The 16,178-nt window shown below is 38.6% G+C and overlaps 1 protein-coding gene across 1 annotated transcript in view; it reads right to left on the minus strand.

Moving 5' to 3' along the window:
- The window catches only part of atg14 (autophagy related 14), a 29,588-nt gene extending 15,581 nt beyond the window's left edge, over positions 1 to 14,007 (minus strand). Inside the window, exons 1-6 of the mRNA XM_020527338.2 lie at positions 13,757 to 14,007; positions 10,921 to 10,983; positions 10,728 to 10,770; positions 9,162 to 9,243; positions 1,439 to 1,676; positions 292 to 521 (exon numbers count right to left, since the gene is read on the minus strand). Coding sequence (XP_020382927.1) covers positions 292 to 521; positions 1,439 to 1,676; positions 9,162 to 9,243; positions 10,728 to 10,770; positions 10,921 to 10,983; positions 13,757 to 13,998 — 898 coding nt within the window. The 5' untranslated portion in view covers positions 13,999 to 14,007. The remainder of the gene's footprint in view (positions 1 to 291; positions 522 to 1,438; positions 1,677 to 9,161; positions 9,244 to 10,727; positions 10,771 to 10,920; positions 10,984 to 13,756) is intronic.
- Positions 14,008 to 16,178: the final 2,171 nt, after the last annotated feature.

Consider the following 16,178-nt stretch of genomic DNA (forward strand, 5'->3'; position numbering starts at 1 on the left):
CAGAGGGTGGTGCATATATGAACGAGCAGCCAGAGGAGGTGGAGGAGGCGGGTACTATTAAAAGACACCTGGATGAGTTTAGAGGAAAATGGCCCAAAATGATGGCAAATGGGACTACAACAGTTTAGGATACATTAAAAATTTGGAATAAATATAATTTAGTACCCTGAAATTTACTGCAGAAGTGAAAATGTTAATGAATGTCAGAAGTTGCTAAACAGACATCAAAATAGCTATTTGGTGAATAGTATGTGTAACTTTAACTACACCAGGCATGTTTACAAACCTCACCTGGTCCTTGTGCAGTCTTTTTCTCTTCCACCCAATTGTAATAAGCTGAATAATCCCCATTGCTAGGCAGGTATATCCAGCGGCCTACAATCCCTATATTGGTTTCTCCATTGTTGTCATCACAGATCCATCTTCCAGAGAGATATGTAGTTCTCCTTGCCTCTGCCAGCTCACTCACTGTACTAGAAGTCATGCCACTGTCAGATTCAAATGTTGCATCTGCTGGATCCCTTGCAAAACCAAGAAAAAAACATAACCATGTTATATATCTCATCGTGAAGTGAATACATTACAAGCCCTATTTAATTTATTTGGATCACTGTGTTGTAACAGAAGAGGTGAAATTTAAATGAAAATTCATAGGAGATATATGCCAACAAATCAGAAAAAAAAGTCAGTGCTAAGTACAATATCTTCCTACACAACAGCATAGGTTTCTAAACCTAAAGTAGAAAATTGTCCTAATAATCAACACAATTTATTAACTACAGTTCCCACACAATTTATTTAAACCAAATATTAAATTATCACTAACCAGCTTTAATAAGTTATTTCCAAAAATTCATAAGCATTTAATTAATCCAACATTTTTAATATAATTAGCCCTACCAAGCAATCAATTTTGTCCATGCAATCTTGGTTGGTACTTCTCTACATGGAGAGATTTAAAAAAAAAAAAAGTGGCATAGTTATCCAAAAGGAGATTCAAGCATGTTCTCATGACCAACTAGAGAGTGCCAATTAATGAAGTACCGGGGAAACAGGTGTTTCTTCTACTGGTGTGTGGCGTTAAAACAGAGTGAAGAAAGAAAAAGTATTTACTCCTCTGTACTCTGTTCAGACCTGCAGCCATTCTGATTTAACAGTATTTTGACAAACAAGAAAAAGTACAGTGTTTTCCCGTAGGATGCAAAATTGTCTCTACCAAGCCATTTAAATAGTTTCATACCTTCTTTGAAGCATTTTTGCCATATAATTCAAAAATATTATAAATGTATTCCTCCATTGAGTAAACTGCAGAAAACAATGCGTTCGGTATTAAATGTCAGGAAGTAAACGTAATTACGCAAGTTGCAACGGGTCTATGGCATTTTTTAATATTTCTTTAAAAGAAAGACAATGTAATTTTTCTTTTAATGATCCATACCTCATTCCTATTTTCACTTCTTGTAGTGGGAAAATTACACGCGTCAGTTCTAGGATGTGTTTCCAGCGGTTGCGAGCTAGGTGTTCTTGTCGATTCCAGAACTCAATATTTTTCTTCTCAACCAAATCACCAAGTTTACGGATGAGTCTCTGAATCTTGTCCTTTTTTTCTTGATGTCGTTGTGCCCGACGATGCAACTTTTGGTTATCTTCCTGATTTTTAAATACTAATTCCTTCTCTAAATTTACCAACAAATATAGAAGTTAGTAGCAATACTTTCTTTTTCATCTTCCAAACATTAAATAAACGATATACTTTCAATAATTTCTTCGCAATGTTCCAGCTATACCTTCTGACTTTGGTCAATGTGGTTTTAAACCAGATGTGTCAAAGCAACCCAGGTTAGTTTCTTCCAATTTCCCTACCTCACCCAAGGCTTATATTTGACGTTTGATCCGAGCTCCTTTAGCACAGGTTTCTTTTTACCCTTGGGAAAAAGAACAGTGAAATTTCTGATATTTGTATAGCAAAACCAGGATTATTTCAGGAGTTTTTTTCCAAACTTAAAGTGTATATACTACAGAACTGCTTCATTATCCCATGTATAACAAAGGGAAATATTGACCGTTTTTCTGTCTCCTCATTGTTATTTTCCATTATAAATAGAATGTTCAAGAGTCTGGCAGGAAGCACTTGTTTAGAATGCTTCCTTGCCCATGAACATATGAAGACAATAGACATTTTAACTTTTTAAATGCAGCATGGAATATGAACAATTTTCCCTTGTCCCATGATGGAGTCCAGAGAAGCAGGTGACTTTGCAATTTCTGTACAGGCAGTTCTATGGAAAGTCATTAAAATCTAAATACCAATGTGGAGCACTTGTTTTCACCAACATCACCACCTACAAATGCTCAGCCACAACCACATATGATAACTCAAACTTCCCATTCTCCATTATGAGGAGGGACCTCAGGTTTGTCGCATTTTCATCTTAAATGGCCAAATAGATTAATTTTTTTTTTTAATTATGAGAGAGTCACTGGTGAGTTAGCATCTAATGCCCATCAATGATTGCCCTAAAACTGAGTGGCTTGCTAGGCAATTTCAGAGGCCAGTTCAGAGTCAACTGTATTATTCTTGGTCTGGAGTCACATGTCAGCCAGACCAGATTTCCTTCTCCAAAAAAAGGGACATTCATGAACCAGATGCAATGATTACTATTAGAATAACATGTAATTCCAGATTTTATTTTATTGAAATCAAATTTCAGCACATGCCATGGTGGAATTCACATACATGCTCCCTGAATATTAGGGACTCTGAGTTACGAGTCTAGTGGCATTGCCACGGCACAGACTCACCCATAAGTCTGTAAATCTTTGAAAAGCACACCTTTGGCAGACAAGGGCAGGAGTGTCTCTTGGTCAGCCATGCCGGAGACTGAGTGGCAAGAGGACGCTGACTTGTTTTAGGAGCTTTAGCCCATGAAACAAACGCAAGATTTGCTTTATTTGGAATGTAGTTTCTCTTCAAGCAAACTAAGCAGACAGTACAATTTTAGAATTTTTGAAAATTAAGTGACTTATTTAAGTTAAGCCATGTTAAATTCTGATACTGTTGAAAATTTAAGATGAGGGACTTTCTTTAAATAAAGATCAGAAAATTCAAAAATTCAGCATTCAGAAAGAAGGTTATTTGATTAATTAATATTCAAGACAGGGAAAACTTGACAAGTTTTGGAAAATAGCTAAGGGCAGATATCAAAAATTAAGCAAAACACCCTTTTCTTGTTCTTTAGAAGTCTCATGCTCTTATTTTACCTTAAAACTCCAAGTTTTCCAGTGGACTGGTATCTTTTCATCTCCAAAATACATACCTGCATTAGGTCTCATGTATAGCACACATTCGTTCGCACTATTCTTCAAGGCCTCCCAGTTCCATACGAACTACCACTGTTCATAACAGCTACTAAATGCCACAAATTTAAATCAACTTTGCACCTTAGCACTGTAACACCTGCTCCATTTCTCCCCACAATCAGTACTCAAAACCCACATTGGCCTTTCTATCATTCAGACTCAAAAGAATGTGTACATTCCAACAGACTACATCCATTCATAAGATTTCCACCAAAGATTCCTGCCGAACCAAAATGTCATTCCTAACATTTTCTTATAGATTGTGGAACTAAATCATAAAATTCAGAGTCTAAATAAAACTAGGGAATTTCAGAGCTGGGGATGGTACAATACTTTAAACCATGGAGACTAAGCATGGTGGACTCAAATGAGGTAAAGAAAATTAATAAATTGATTCAAAAATGGCAGGACACAGGACAAATAACACTATGGAAAAAGACAGGCAGTACAGCAGCATAACCTGATGAATAACTTGAGATTTTTAGTTCATTGCATGCTGTAAAATTGAATTCAATGAATCTGATCTTTTGTCAGGAGTACCTCAGCAGGAGATCAACATGGATCATCAAAACATCTGGCTAAAAACAGCTGTAAATGCTTTAAACTTATCTTCTGTATTTACATATTGAGAATAGTGTTCATTAAACCTCTTCCTGTCATTATTAATTTATTGTTCACTATTATTCAAAGCGCAGACTGGTGATCTGATCTATTTGTTGGGGTATTGCTTAACTATCAATAACAAGCTGCTTTTGCTGTTTAGCTTGTATGTATTTTTGTGTTGAAGTTTCAAAACGTTGGCTCATTTATAGATACACCTGGTGTTGCTCTGGCTGTCCTGTTCTACAATCATCACTGAACCTGGGTTGATCCCCTAACTGGATGGTAATGGATATGCCAGGCAACAAGGTTACAGATGCTGGTTGAATGTAGTTCACAGACCTCATGGAAATCCATTTTGAATGGCTACATCTGTCCCATTCAGCACTGTGATTATGTCACAGCACAATGCTGGGAATCCTCAAAGTGAAAATGGGATTTCATCTCTCCAAGGGCTACGTGATGGCCACTCCAATCTACCTGCAACAGGTATAATGGTGTGGATGAGGTAAGGTAATCTCTTCTATTGTGCTGGTTCTCTCACTAACTATGGTAGGAATAGTGTGGTAACTATATCCTTCATAACTCATCAGTACATTCAGTTGCGATATTCCTGAGCCAGGCTTGCCAATGGCCATTTATATCTCCACTTTTTGCTCATTTTATGCGCCTTTGCTACTATCAATGCTTCCTTCAAGTGGTGTTCAACAATGGAGGAGTGCTAATTCATCAGCTGAGGGAGGACAGATGGTAACCACTAGGTTGTTTACTTATCTATGACTGCTCACTTAATGAGAGTCCATGGGGTTTGGAGTCAATGATGAGGACTAATAGGGCCACTCTTTCTGTTTGAGTTGCTAGCTGAAAGGTTCGGTTCAGACAGAATAATTGTCAGACTGTTACTAGACTAATCTATGGATGGCAGCTAACAATTCTGGCACATCTTCACATATTAGTGGGATGAACTTTGTAGAGTTTGCTGGGCTCATATCTTTGACATATCACATCTTTGGCATACCTATGCCAAGGTAAATTGGTTGGTCAACCAGTTTTATTCTTATTCTTTGAAAAAGAGATTTGGTGCAATTGAGTGGAGAACTGCCTAGGCATGTATCACCCACAGAAAAAGGACAAAACCAACCTGGCTCATTACTGCCCCACTTTATTCTTAAATCATGAGAAAAATAATGAAAAACATCATTGACAGTGCTATCACACTTCACTTCATCAGGCATAACCTGATGTCCAGGTTGGCTTTCATGAATCACCCAGCTCGTGACTTGATTACAACTTTGGTCCAAAGTTGGGCAAAACAGCTCAACTCCAGAGATGTGGCCAAAGTCACTGTGCTCGACATCAGAGCAATATTTTACTAAGTATGATGTCAAATAAACCCCAGCAAAACTAAAGTCAATGAGAATCAGGCAGAAAACTATTCACTAAGTAGAGTCATATCTAGCATAAAGGAAGCCAATCAAGGTAGCATCACCCACACTGCATGAATGAATAATGGTGGATGTTTATAACAGTCTGGTAGTTTCGTAATCAGCATGTTGATTATAGTTTTTATTCCAGATTTATTGAAATCAACTGAAGTTAAATTCTTCAGATACTATGGTCAAACTGGAACTCCTTTGACTATCTTAATTCAGCCATTTAAATTACAAGTTCATTAACATACTACTATACTACAGTAACGTGGTAAAACAGCTGTCCACATATTCTGTCAAAGTCTGCATCCCTTGGACTTAAGGGAACAGAGGTGAGAGTTGTACCAGAAGGAAAATCCATCATGACAACATGTCATAGTTTTAATTAGTGCTAAAATATCAAATGTCTAGGCAAGGAAATGACTGAGCAGTTTGACAGCTGCAGAAATGTGGTAAAGAGAGCGAAAGGCCAAAATGGCTGAAGACATGCAACTTCAAGAAAGGTTCTAAGGAGAAATTGGGGAACTATAGACCCGAGAGTCTGACTTTGGTTGTGGGTAAATTATTGGAGTTGATTATAAAACATAGGATTTATGGACATTTAGAAAGGCAAAAAAATTGATTAGGGATTGTTGGCATGAATTTGTGCAAGGAAAATCACATCTCACAAACTTGATTGGGTCTTTTTTTTAAGGAAGTCACCAAAAAAATTGAGGCAGTGCAACAGATGTTGTTTATTTGGATTTTAGTAAAACCTTTGACAAGGTTCCACATGGTAGACTAATTAGTAAAGTTAGGTCACATGGGATCCAGGATGAGCTTGCCAATTGGATACATAATTGGCTTAATGGCAGGAGACAGAGTAATAGTGGAGGGTTGCTTTTCAGACCGGAGGCTTGTAACCAGTGGTATTCCACAGGGATTGGCTCTGGGTCCTCTTTTCTTTGTCATTTTTATACATGATTTGGATGAGATTTTAGAAGGCATGATTAGTAATGTTGCGGACGACACCAAAATTGGTGACATAGTAGACAGTGAAGAAGGTTTTCTAAGATTACAAAGGGATCTTGATCAAATGGGTCAATGGGCTGAAGAATGACAGATGGAGTTCAATCTGGATAAATGCAAGGTATTTCACTCTGGTACAACAAACAAAGGTAGGGCTTATACAATTAATGGTAGGGCCTGTGGTAGTCTTGTAGAACAGAGTCCTAGGGGTGCAGGTACCTAATTCTTTGAAGTTTATGTCACATATTGACAGGTTAGTTAAAAAAGGTGTTTGGCACGCTTGCCTTCATTGCTTAGTCCTTTGAGTATATGAGTTGAGAAGACATATTGAGGTTGTACAGGACATTGATGAGGTCTCTTCTGGAATACGGTGTCCAGTTCTGGTTGCCCAGTCATAGGAAGGATATCAAGCTGGTCAGGGCTCAGAAGAGATTTTTACCAGGATGTTGCCAGGTATGGAAGGTCTGAGTTATAAAGAAAGGCTGGATTGGCTGGGATTTTTTCACTGGAGCGTAGGAGATTGAGAGGCAACCTGATAGAAGTTAAAAAAAAAAAACGAGAGGTACAGGTAGAGTTAGTGGTTGTTATCTTTTCCCTAGAATGGGGGATTTCAAGATTACGGGGCACATTTTTAAGGCAAGAGAAGAGAGATTTTAAAGAAGACATGAGAGGCAAATTTTTTACTGAGTGGGTGGTTCATGTGTAGAATGAACTTCCTGAAGAACTGGTGGATGCGGGTACAATTGCAACATTTAAAAGACATTTAGAGAGATACATGAATAGGAAAGGTTTGTCGGGATATGGGGCAGGAGCAGGCAGGTGGGACCAGTTTAATTTGGGATTACATTTGGCATGGACTGGCTGGACCGAAGGGTCTCTTTCCGTGCTGTATGAGTTTATAAGTGAATTGGGACAGAATGTTTCTCTACTGGCAATGCCCAGAAGTAGTAAGGTTCAGAATTGGAAGCAGAGAGATTGGGCAGAGAGATGCAAAAGCTTCGTGAATATGAATTGAGAAATAAAGGATAGAGATTAAGGGAGGATAGGGAAAAAGTGCTCAAAGGAGACAGGCAGCACAAAAAATTGAGCTTGAGTTGAGATCCACAAGGACAAAAAGTGGTTTCGTGCAGTGACTGAAGGAGAAAGCGGTGAAGATAATTGGTGAGACACCTATGTCAGTTGAGTGGAGTGGTAATACAAAAACAAGAAAATCATGCAAAACATATAAAATAGGCATCAACTGTAGCAGTGTGTTCAATTCATGACATGACAGCTTAGGAACCATATTAAGGGCTTGCTTAGAGTGCAACAGCATTAACTGGAATTGCATCAGAGATGAGAAAATTCAATTTTATGGAGAAACCAAAGATGCTAAGATTCTTCTCCTTGGAGCAACAAAGGTGAGAAGATTTGGTAAAGCTATTCAAAACCATGAATGGCTTTGATAAATAAAGATAACTGTTTCTGTGGCAGAGGGAATTGTAACTGGTTTAAGGTAAGTGGCAAAAAAAAAAGAGGTGACAGGATAAAGCTATTTTGCAAAAAATAAAAGTTCGGATCCAGAATCCAGTATCAAAAAGGATGGCAGAACATTCAAAACAAAACGGAATAAAAACTTTAAAAGGGAAGCAAAACAAGATTATAGGGAAAGAGCAGAGGAGTAGAATTCATTGGTAGGTTTATCAGAAAGCCAGCACAGACAGGATAAGACAAACAGCTGTTTTCTATTTTGCGCCGAGAGAAGTACAAGACAACCCCAAAAAAGGAGGCACGGGAGAGGCATTTTTGAGAGACAACGTTAAAAAGAGGCTTTTAGCATAACTTGTCCTTTATTAATTTACTTTCCAACCACACCTGCACATATAACTGGCATGATCATGATCCAGGAATATAGCAGGATGCAAAATAAGATGAATGGTAAGCCTATTTTCAAGATTTCTAATCTAGACAATGACTGATTAATCTAAATATGGATATTCATAAAGCTATTTCCTATTTAGTAAGTAATGAAGATACATTTCAAATTCTCTCATGTGTAGCTACAAAAACTGCAAAATTTACATAGAATAAAATCCAGGCAACAAAAAAAAAATGACTACAATTGTTGAGAATTCCATTCACCTTCCCAATCACATCAATTCTATTTCTTAGCAATGCCTTCATTGAGGCCAAATGTTATACAACTCAAAACCAGTAGTTAAGTAACTGACCCGTAAATTTTAAGAGGCAAACTGCTGTTCATCTAAATAAGTGAATCCAAACACAGAACTAAAGGAATAACATGCAGACACAGAAACCTAAGTGTTAGTGACCTTACAATGAGAATAGCCCTTTTTGCTGTTATTTTGACATTCAGAACGTTAATGAATGATTTTGGGCTGGGATAGTACATGGGCAATAATTCACTGCAGAAAGATACCATGCAAATTTCTATTAGCAATTTTGTACCTTGAGTTTTCTAAACTCAGTTATATCAAGCATCTTGATTGTATTTTAATATAAGAACATCCTGAATGTCAGCAGGAATGGTAGATTAGAGGCATGTTAACTTAGCTACTTGCATGCACTCCCGTGATTGTTTACAGATGTAACTGACAAGCATCTATGAACAGAATGTATAGGGTTACAGCCTCAGCCAAAAAAGTGCATCATGAACCAGAAAACAGAAATAAGGATCAACACTATAATTTGAATCAATAATTCAATAACCCGTTCACAACAATCTTAAGTAATTTTTAAAAAATTTGCACTAAGCTTCCGTACCTCTTTGGACTTCTGCATTTCCACAACATATTGCATCTTTTAGCTGTTCAATCCTGATTTTGCATGACATAATCTTCCATTTCTGAAAATGGAGACAGCATTTATTATTTGATTGGTCAAGTACAAAGGAAACAGATAAAACTGAATTTCTAACTGGTCAACCTCCCAAAGATCAATTGTTCAAACTGACTGCCTTTTTTTTCAAAACTGAAGTGAATTTGAACATATTTTCTGTTGCTGAGGATCAACGATTTGGGCCAGATATGTAGAACTCAGCTATATACTGATACTGTAAGCGTGCATGTTTACAAAAAAACCAAACTAGTAAAACTCTGCAGGTCAGGCAAGCATCTTTGCAGAGAAACAGTGTCAGAGTTTCAAATTTTAACTCTCTACAGTTGCTGTCTGAGCTTTGCCAACCATTTATATTCTTATTTCAGTTTTCCAGTGTCCACAGTGCTTTACTTTCAAACTTGTAGTAAAGCTGTGTAACTCAGATTGGCCAGTTTAATTAAATTGAGCACCACAACTGGCAACAGTATGGTTTTGAAGCATTGATGCTTATGGAAATGACAGTTTAGAGGAGGTAGTTGCTGTCTATGAAACTTGGAGTGGAATCCAGAAGTGGCAACAGTAAAACACTTCAAGGGTGACAGTCAATTGTGAATTTGGGAGTAGAAATCTCAATTTTGAACCTGGCAAGGGCACTAATTAAACTGCTAAAAACCACTATTGAAATGAGAAGTATAAAATCTGTAACCATAGTTCCTGACCAGAGTTCTGAATTAGGTTATGCAGTGGGACAGGGGTGAGGTTCGGTGTGGGTGCTGATCATCATGGCCTCGGGATATACTGCTGCAGTGTCCTCTTCTCAATAACGAATGGCCTTTCCATCTCACTGCTCCAAGATGAATAGTCAGCGTTCAGTTGCATTCTTAATGTCTCTCCTAATTATGCAATCCATGCCATCTGAATCATGACATCGGTTACATCCAACATCAGGCTGACATTAGACAAAGAATTCACATATGCAGATGTTAGACCATGTTCATTTCCAAAAAAAAAGAGACTCACACAATAGTTCCAACTTCAACAAGATACCATCTTTTTTGGGCATGGGCATTTAAGGTATAATAGCATGACTGAGTAATAGAAAGGATATTGCTGAAGTGTGTCAAATCTAGATGTCCAAAAACAAGATGCTTTTATAACGTCCATACATCAACTTAAGATGAGTGAAATCAAAACACAATTTGGCTAAGTACTCCATTGGTGCAGTGTGGCTCCAAGCTAGTTACTGGCTTCACACTCGCCTCTAGCCCATGCACCAAAGGACACCAACCTAGCAAGCTTGATCTGACCACCCAACTCAAAAATCTAACAATATTCAAAATTCAGTACAGGTTTGGTCCTGAGATTGCTAAATCCAAAGGTGCTGTACCTGCATTTCAAAATTGTTTTGATTACAGAGGTGAATACAAACACATCCTGCAATCTGAAAAAATACACACATTAAACTATACAGTTATTATTAAGTACCAGAATGCATTGCATACAAAAACTCACCAATTGATCAGATTTCCACCTGCCTTCAACAGCTTTTATAACTCTGCAAAACATAATGAGCAGAACTGAAAATCTGATTCACTATACACCAAGTATATTTTTGCTCTTCAAATTTTCAAGCTAAATGTTCCTCACAAAATTTCAGCCACATATTCAAGCAAAACATGCTTAGAACTAAAACATTAATTCTTACTGTTGCTGATATTTTTCCTTCTCATTCCTCAAACGTTTCAACCGTTCCATCTTGTCAACATACCTGTGGGAAATCAAATGTCAGATTTCAATGACTGGCTGCTCAAAAATACAATGTAATTGCTATTAGGTCTAGAGTACAAAATGTTTATTTTTAAAGACAAACTACAAAAGGTCTAAAACTTTTCCACAGCAAATTTCTAGGATACTTCTATTTCATTTTGTAGATAGTTCAGGATAATTTAACCATGAAGTTGTTATTACATACAAAGGTTTTACTACATGTGGAAATTTGATTTAACCTTTTCCAAAATATAATGAAAATAAATACAAAAAAACAGTTAATTTGCCACTTGTGAATTGTAAACAATATATTTCATGACAATTACCATTGGAATTATTGTAGACCTAACTAATCTTGGACACAGTCTTGCCAACAACTCATCCTGGCTACATACTTCAGTCTCTTATAGAGGTCAGATCACAATTACACATTTCTATATTATCTTGCACAATGCCCAACTGTTCAATTTCAGAGCAAAACGGAGCTCCCAGTATACTATACAGCATGCACTCAGTTATCTCTGTCCTTGGCAGTGAGTATCATGGGCAATAGGTTTGAAGGTTTCAAGGCACATGGATATATGTCAAATCACAGTCACTCAGGTGGCCACAGTAAGACAGGTCCATATATTTTAGAATTGTGCAAAATGAACTGCAATTTGAATCTACTTGATATCTACTTGAATTAATTGGCAAGGTTGGGGAGAACCAAAGTTACGCATGGGCAGAATCAGATTGAATGTTAAGTGGCTCTTCTTTCTGCATTGAATAGGTTATCAGCTATTGTAGAATTTACTGCACTTCTTGAAGAGAAACGTAACTGATTCCTCTGCACAAGGAATAAATATCCTGTAGTGTAAATGAAGGCCTTGTGATCTCCTGGAACAGTCTGAACTGTTTAAAGGGGTCGGAGAGAAACTTTCAAGAGCTCATGACAATCCTCTTCATTTAATCTTAGTTTATGACGTCCCTTAGGCCATTTCATGATATCTAAACTATATAAACAAACTGTTGCTTTTCTCTGGCTTATCATCTCTCCAGCAGATTGCATAGCTCTGAGAGGCATATGCAGTGTCTACTGTGTCTTGCACTACATGTGAATAAATATGTAAGTTTTATGGCCAACTGGCACACAGTGTATTGCTCAGATTGCACTCAATTATCTATTTTTGATCATAAATTCTCTGATCATTAATCTCTCTAAACCTCCACAATGTCATGTCGTGTTTCTTTTTGCATTTCTGACTATCTTCACCTCTTCCTCAATTGCTCAAAAGGTTATTACATTTCTAGTTCTTTTTTTCCTCAGTTCTGACGATGGGTCACAGACCAGAAGTATTAACTCAGTTATCATTCTCTATAAATGCTGCTACACTGGCATACCAATTGTAGCATTTATTGTTTTTACTTAAAACGTCCGACATCTAAAGCATTTTACTTTGGTGTTCAAATCTGTATCATGATGGATAAAGCATCACAAATATCAACACAATGTTAACTGGATCAGGAATTCTTTACCCATCTATCATTTTTGTAAGTAACTGAAATTATGAGTGTAGAGTGAACTTCAGTGTTAAAAGAAGTATTTTTGCAATTTTTGCCATGAGTCTTTTAAATAAATTGATTTATATAGTCTAAACAGATTTCCATTTATCTTTCAGAAATTACAAATTGCTTACAGCTATACACAAAACACAGTGTGTGTGTTTGAGGGCTGCAGAGAAAAATAGTGATCACCATTTGCCTATATAATACCTGCCTTCTGAATTGTGAGTTATTGCTGCAGAATACTTCAGAGAAAAAATAAAATTCTAACTGCAAGATTTTCCTTGTACGGGAAGTTTTTTTGAATACAATGTTACATTACTTGCAACGTGGAATCCTTTATGAATGCTGCAGCAACCCAGAATAATCCATGTGAACAAACCAAAGGGCTAAAGTGATACATGTTTTCAACAAGGTACTGAATACAAAGTAAGATGTAATCACAAACAGCAACATGTTCAGAGTCAATAGGTGTGCAGCTGGAAACGTTGACTTTCCTGCTCCTCAGATACTGCCTGACCTGCTGTGCTTTTCCAGTTTCACATCTATTGACTCTGGCTTGCAGCATCTGCAGTCCTTACTGTCTCCTAGCAACATGTTCAGTTCAGCTCTATCAAAACATAGTGACAGAGTGTGGTTAGCCGTGATCCATTCTTTCCATTGTGTACTAAGTGGTCAGCAGTTTGCTGTGCGTTTCTATTTCTAATAATTCTGCTATATAATCTCACAGGGATTTCAGCTTGTATCCAAATGTGAAAAGCATTAAAATCAATAACGAATTCCACATATTCACAGATACTGTTTTTTTTCCCCTTCAAGTCATTTCTTCTTACATGAGAACTTAGAAACGGATAGAGTGATGCCCAGTTATTAGAGGCCTATACAACTTTGAGCGTCAAGGGATTTCACAATACCCAAATCGTAATCTTTCACCTGCCAGACTACTGACGGAAAGAGGGTGGGGAGTGAAGGTGGGGGAAAACAGCTTTATGGGCCATATTTTCCTACAGCTACTGCCTATCAGGTAACGAGGCAATAACCATTTTATGCAGCATTTGTTTAATACACGTTCAAGCAGGGATCTTTTTCTCAAACCGAAACAGCTTGACTGACTTCATATTGTGTTGGTCTTTATCTTGGGCTCTGAAAACTTTGCACATAAAGGTAGGGGCCGTCCTGCTTCTTACAGCTTCAGCTCATGTCAGTGTTTCATTGCCGCTAAACAATACCTCTCCGAGTTCCTGCTGTCGAAGTAAACGAATTCCCCAGCCAGGATACATTTAGCGCAGGTGAGGCGCCTTCTGGCGGTGTTGCAGAGCGGACAGCGCTCCACAGCCACATAAAGGCCCTCGGCGTCGTCCACCGAATCGAGCAGCGGCAGCGGTTGGTCGCGTGTTTGCCCGGGCACGGCTCGCGTTACCTTCCTCTGCTCCGTGGGAGACGCCATAGTAAGAGCGCGCGGCCTTGTCATGTGGTTTTGTTTTACTCGAATGCATTGTGGGAGCCGTTGTTTGATCACGTGCCTCAAACCGGTGATCGTCCACCAATTACTTTCGGCGCGCGATGCAAGGCGATTGGCAGGTAGGCGATAAGCCCCGCCCATCCACCCCGGGCCGGCAAAACGGCCTTCGATCTACTGAACTATGGCAATAGCTCCACTTCTTCACTGTGGGATATAAATTTCTCTCCTGCTCTCATTCCACCACCAGCAGTCGTCGATTAATAGCAGCAGCGTTAGCCTTTTGAAATTCGAAGTTTACTGATGTTGAACCGGCGATACACCAAGTTTAAAATTAGTCGCTAGAACTTGAATCTGAAATCACGCTGGAAGTATTGACATCGTATAAGATGAAAATGTAAGGTGATGCACCGTTCTTAATACACAAGTAGGGTGGCACGGTGGCTCAGTGGGCAGCACTGCTGCCTCACAGCACCAGGGACCCGGGTTCAAGTTTGCACGTTCTCCCCGTTTCCTCTGGGTGCTCCGGTTTCCTTCCACAGTCCAAAGATGTGTAGGCTCGGTGGATTAGCTATGCTAAATTGTCCACAGTGTCCAGGGATGTGTAGATTACAGGGAAAGGGTCTGGGTGGGACGCTCTGAGGGTCGATACGGACTTATTTCCACTCTGTAGGGAGTCTATGCACATACGAGGTACGTTTAGTAAGTTTGGAGATGACACCAAAATTGATGGTATCGTGGACCTTGATTAGATAGGCCAGTGGCCGAGGAGTAGCAAATGGAGTTTAATCTTGATTGTGAGATGCTACATTCTGTTAGCACAGGATTTATATACAATGTGTTGCCAAACAAAAAGACCTTGAGGTGCGGGTTCATAGTTCCTTTAAGGGTAGTTTAGAAAGCCTTTGGTATGCTCGATTATCAGTCAGTGTGTTGAGTATAGGAGTTGGGAAGTCATGTTGCGGCTGTACAGAACACCAATTAGCCCAGTTTTGGAATACGGAGTTCAATTCTGGTCTCCCTGCTCTAGGAAAAACATGGAATGGGCTGGGGCTATTTTCCCTGGAACATTCGAGGCCCCGGAGAGACCTAATAGAAGTTTGTAAAGTCATGAGGGGCATGGATAGGGTAAATAGTCAAGGTCTTTTCACAAGGGTAGGGGAAAGATGTAAAAAAAAAATAAGGACTGTAAGGGGGACCATGCATATGGTATGAGTATGGATTGAATTGCCAGGGGAAGCAGTAGAAGTTAGTACAGTCAAAACAATTAAAAGGCACCTGGATGGGTTTCTGAAGAGGAAGGACTTAGAGGAATATAGAGCAAATGCAACTACTTTTACTGAGGATATTGGTTGGCATGGATGAGTTGGGCCAAAGGATTTGTTTCTGTGCTTATGCATCTTTCATGGCTGTAAGTGAAGACTGGATTCACCAACTCAAAGTCCAGAAGGCAAGTCACCTTACCAAGGCATAAGTAATCTATTAACAATCATTCCTTGGATATTGGATCCAGACAAGCATTTGTCCTCATGGGGTTGACAATTTCCACATATAAACATAAACCATACCCCACACTGATCAATTGTTCACAATAATGTATTTGATTATTTCCATATCAGATGGTCATGATTTCAATTTTGAACTCATTGTGGACTCAAATGTTAACTCTCTCCATAGACGATGCTTGTCCTGCTGAGTTTTTCCAGCACTTATTTCATTGTTGACTTTCTCCTGTTGGCATTTGAAGGTTTTGCAGCTAGTAGTCCCTTGTTAAAGTGGTAATTTTTCTTCAGGTACATATTGCCAGTTCATAAGAGGCCTATACAACTTTAAGCACCAACGGATTTTGCAATACTTTGTGAGTCAGCATGCAATAGTGGTGCATGAAAACTTAGCTCAGTCCAATTCTGTCACAACCCAACAACAGAAACGTAATTGCTGGAAAAGCTCTGCAGGTCTGGCAGCATCTGTGCAGGGGAAAAAAAAAGGACCCTTCTGAGGAAGGGTCCTCTGTTTTTTTTCCTTCACAGATGCTGCCAGACCTGCTGAGCTTTTCCAGCAACTTGGTTTTCGTTCCTAATTTAACAGCATCTGCAGTTCTTTCGGTTTTTCTGTCATGACCCAATGTTCACACACATTGAACTGCAAGTTATACAGAATCATTGTGGCCATTCTAATACAACAGGGAGTGC

Source organism: Rhincodon typus, chromosome 8, assembly GCF_021869965.1.
Source record: "Rhincodon typus isolate 14 chromosome 8, sRhiTyp1.1, whole genome shotgun sequence".
NCBI lineage: Eukaryota > Metazoa > Chordata > Chondrichthyes > Orectolobiformes > Rhincodontidae > Rhincodon > Rhincodon typus.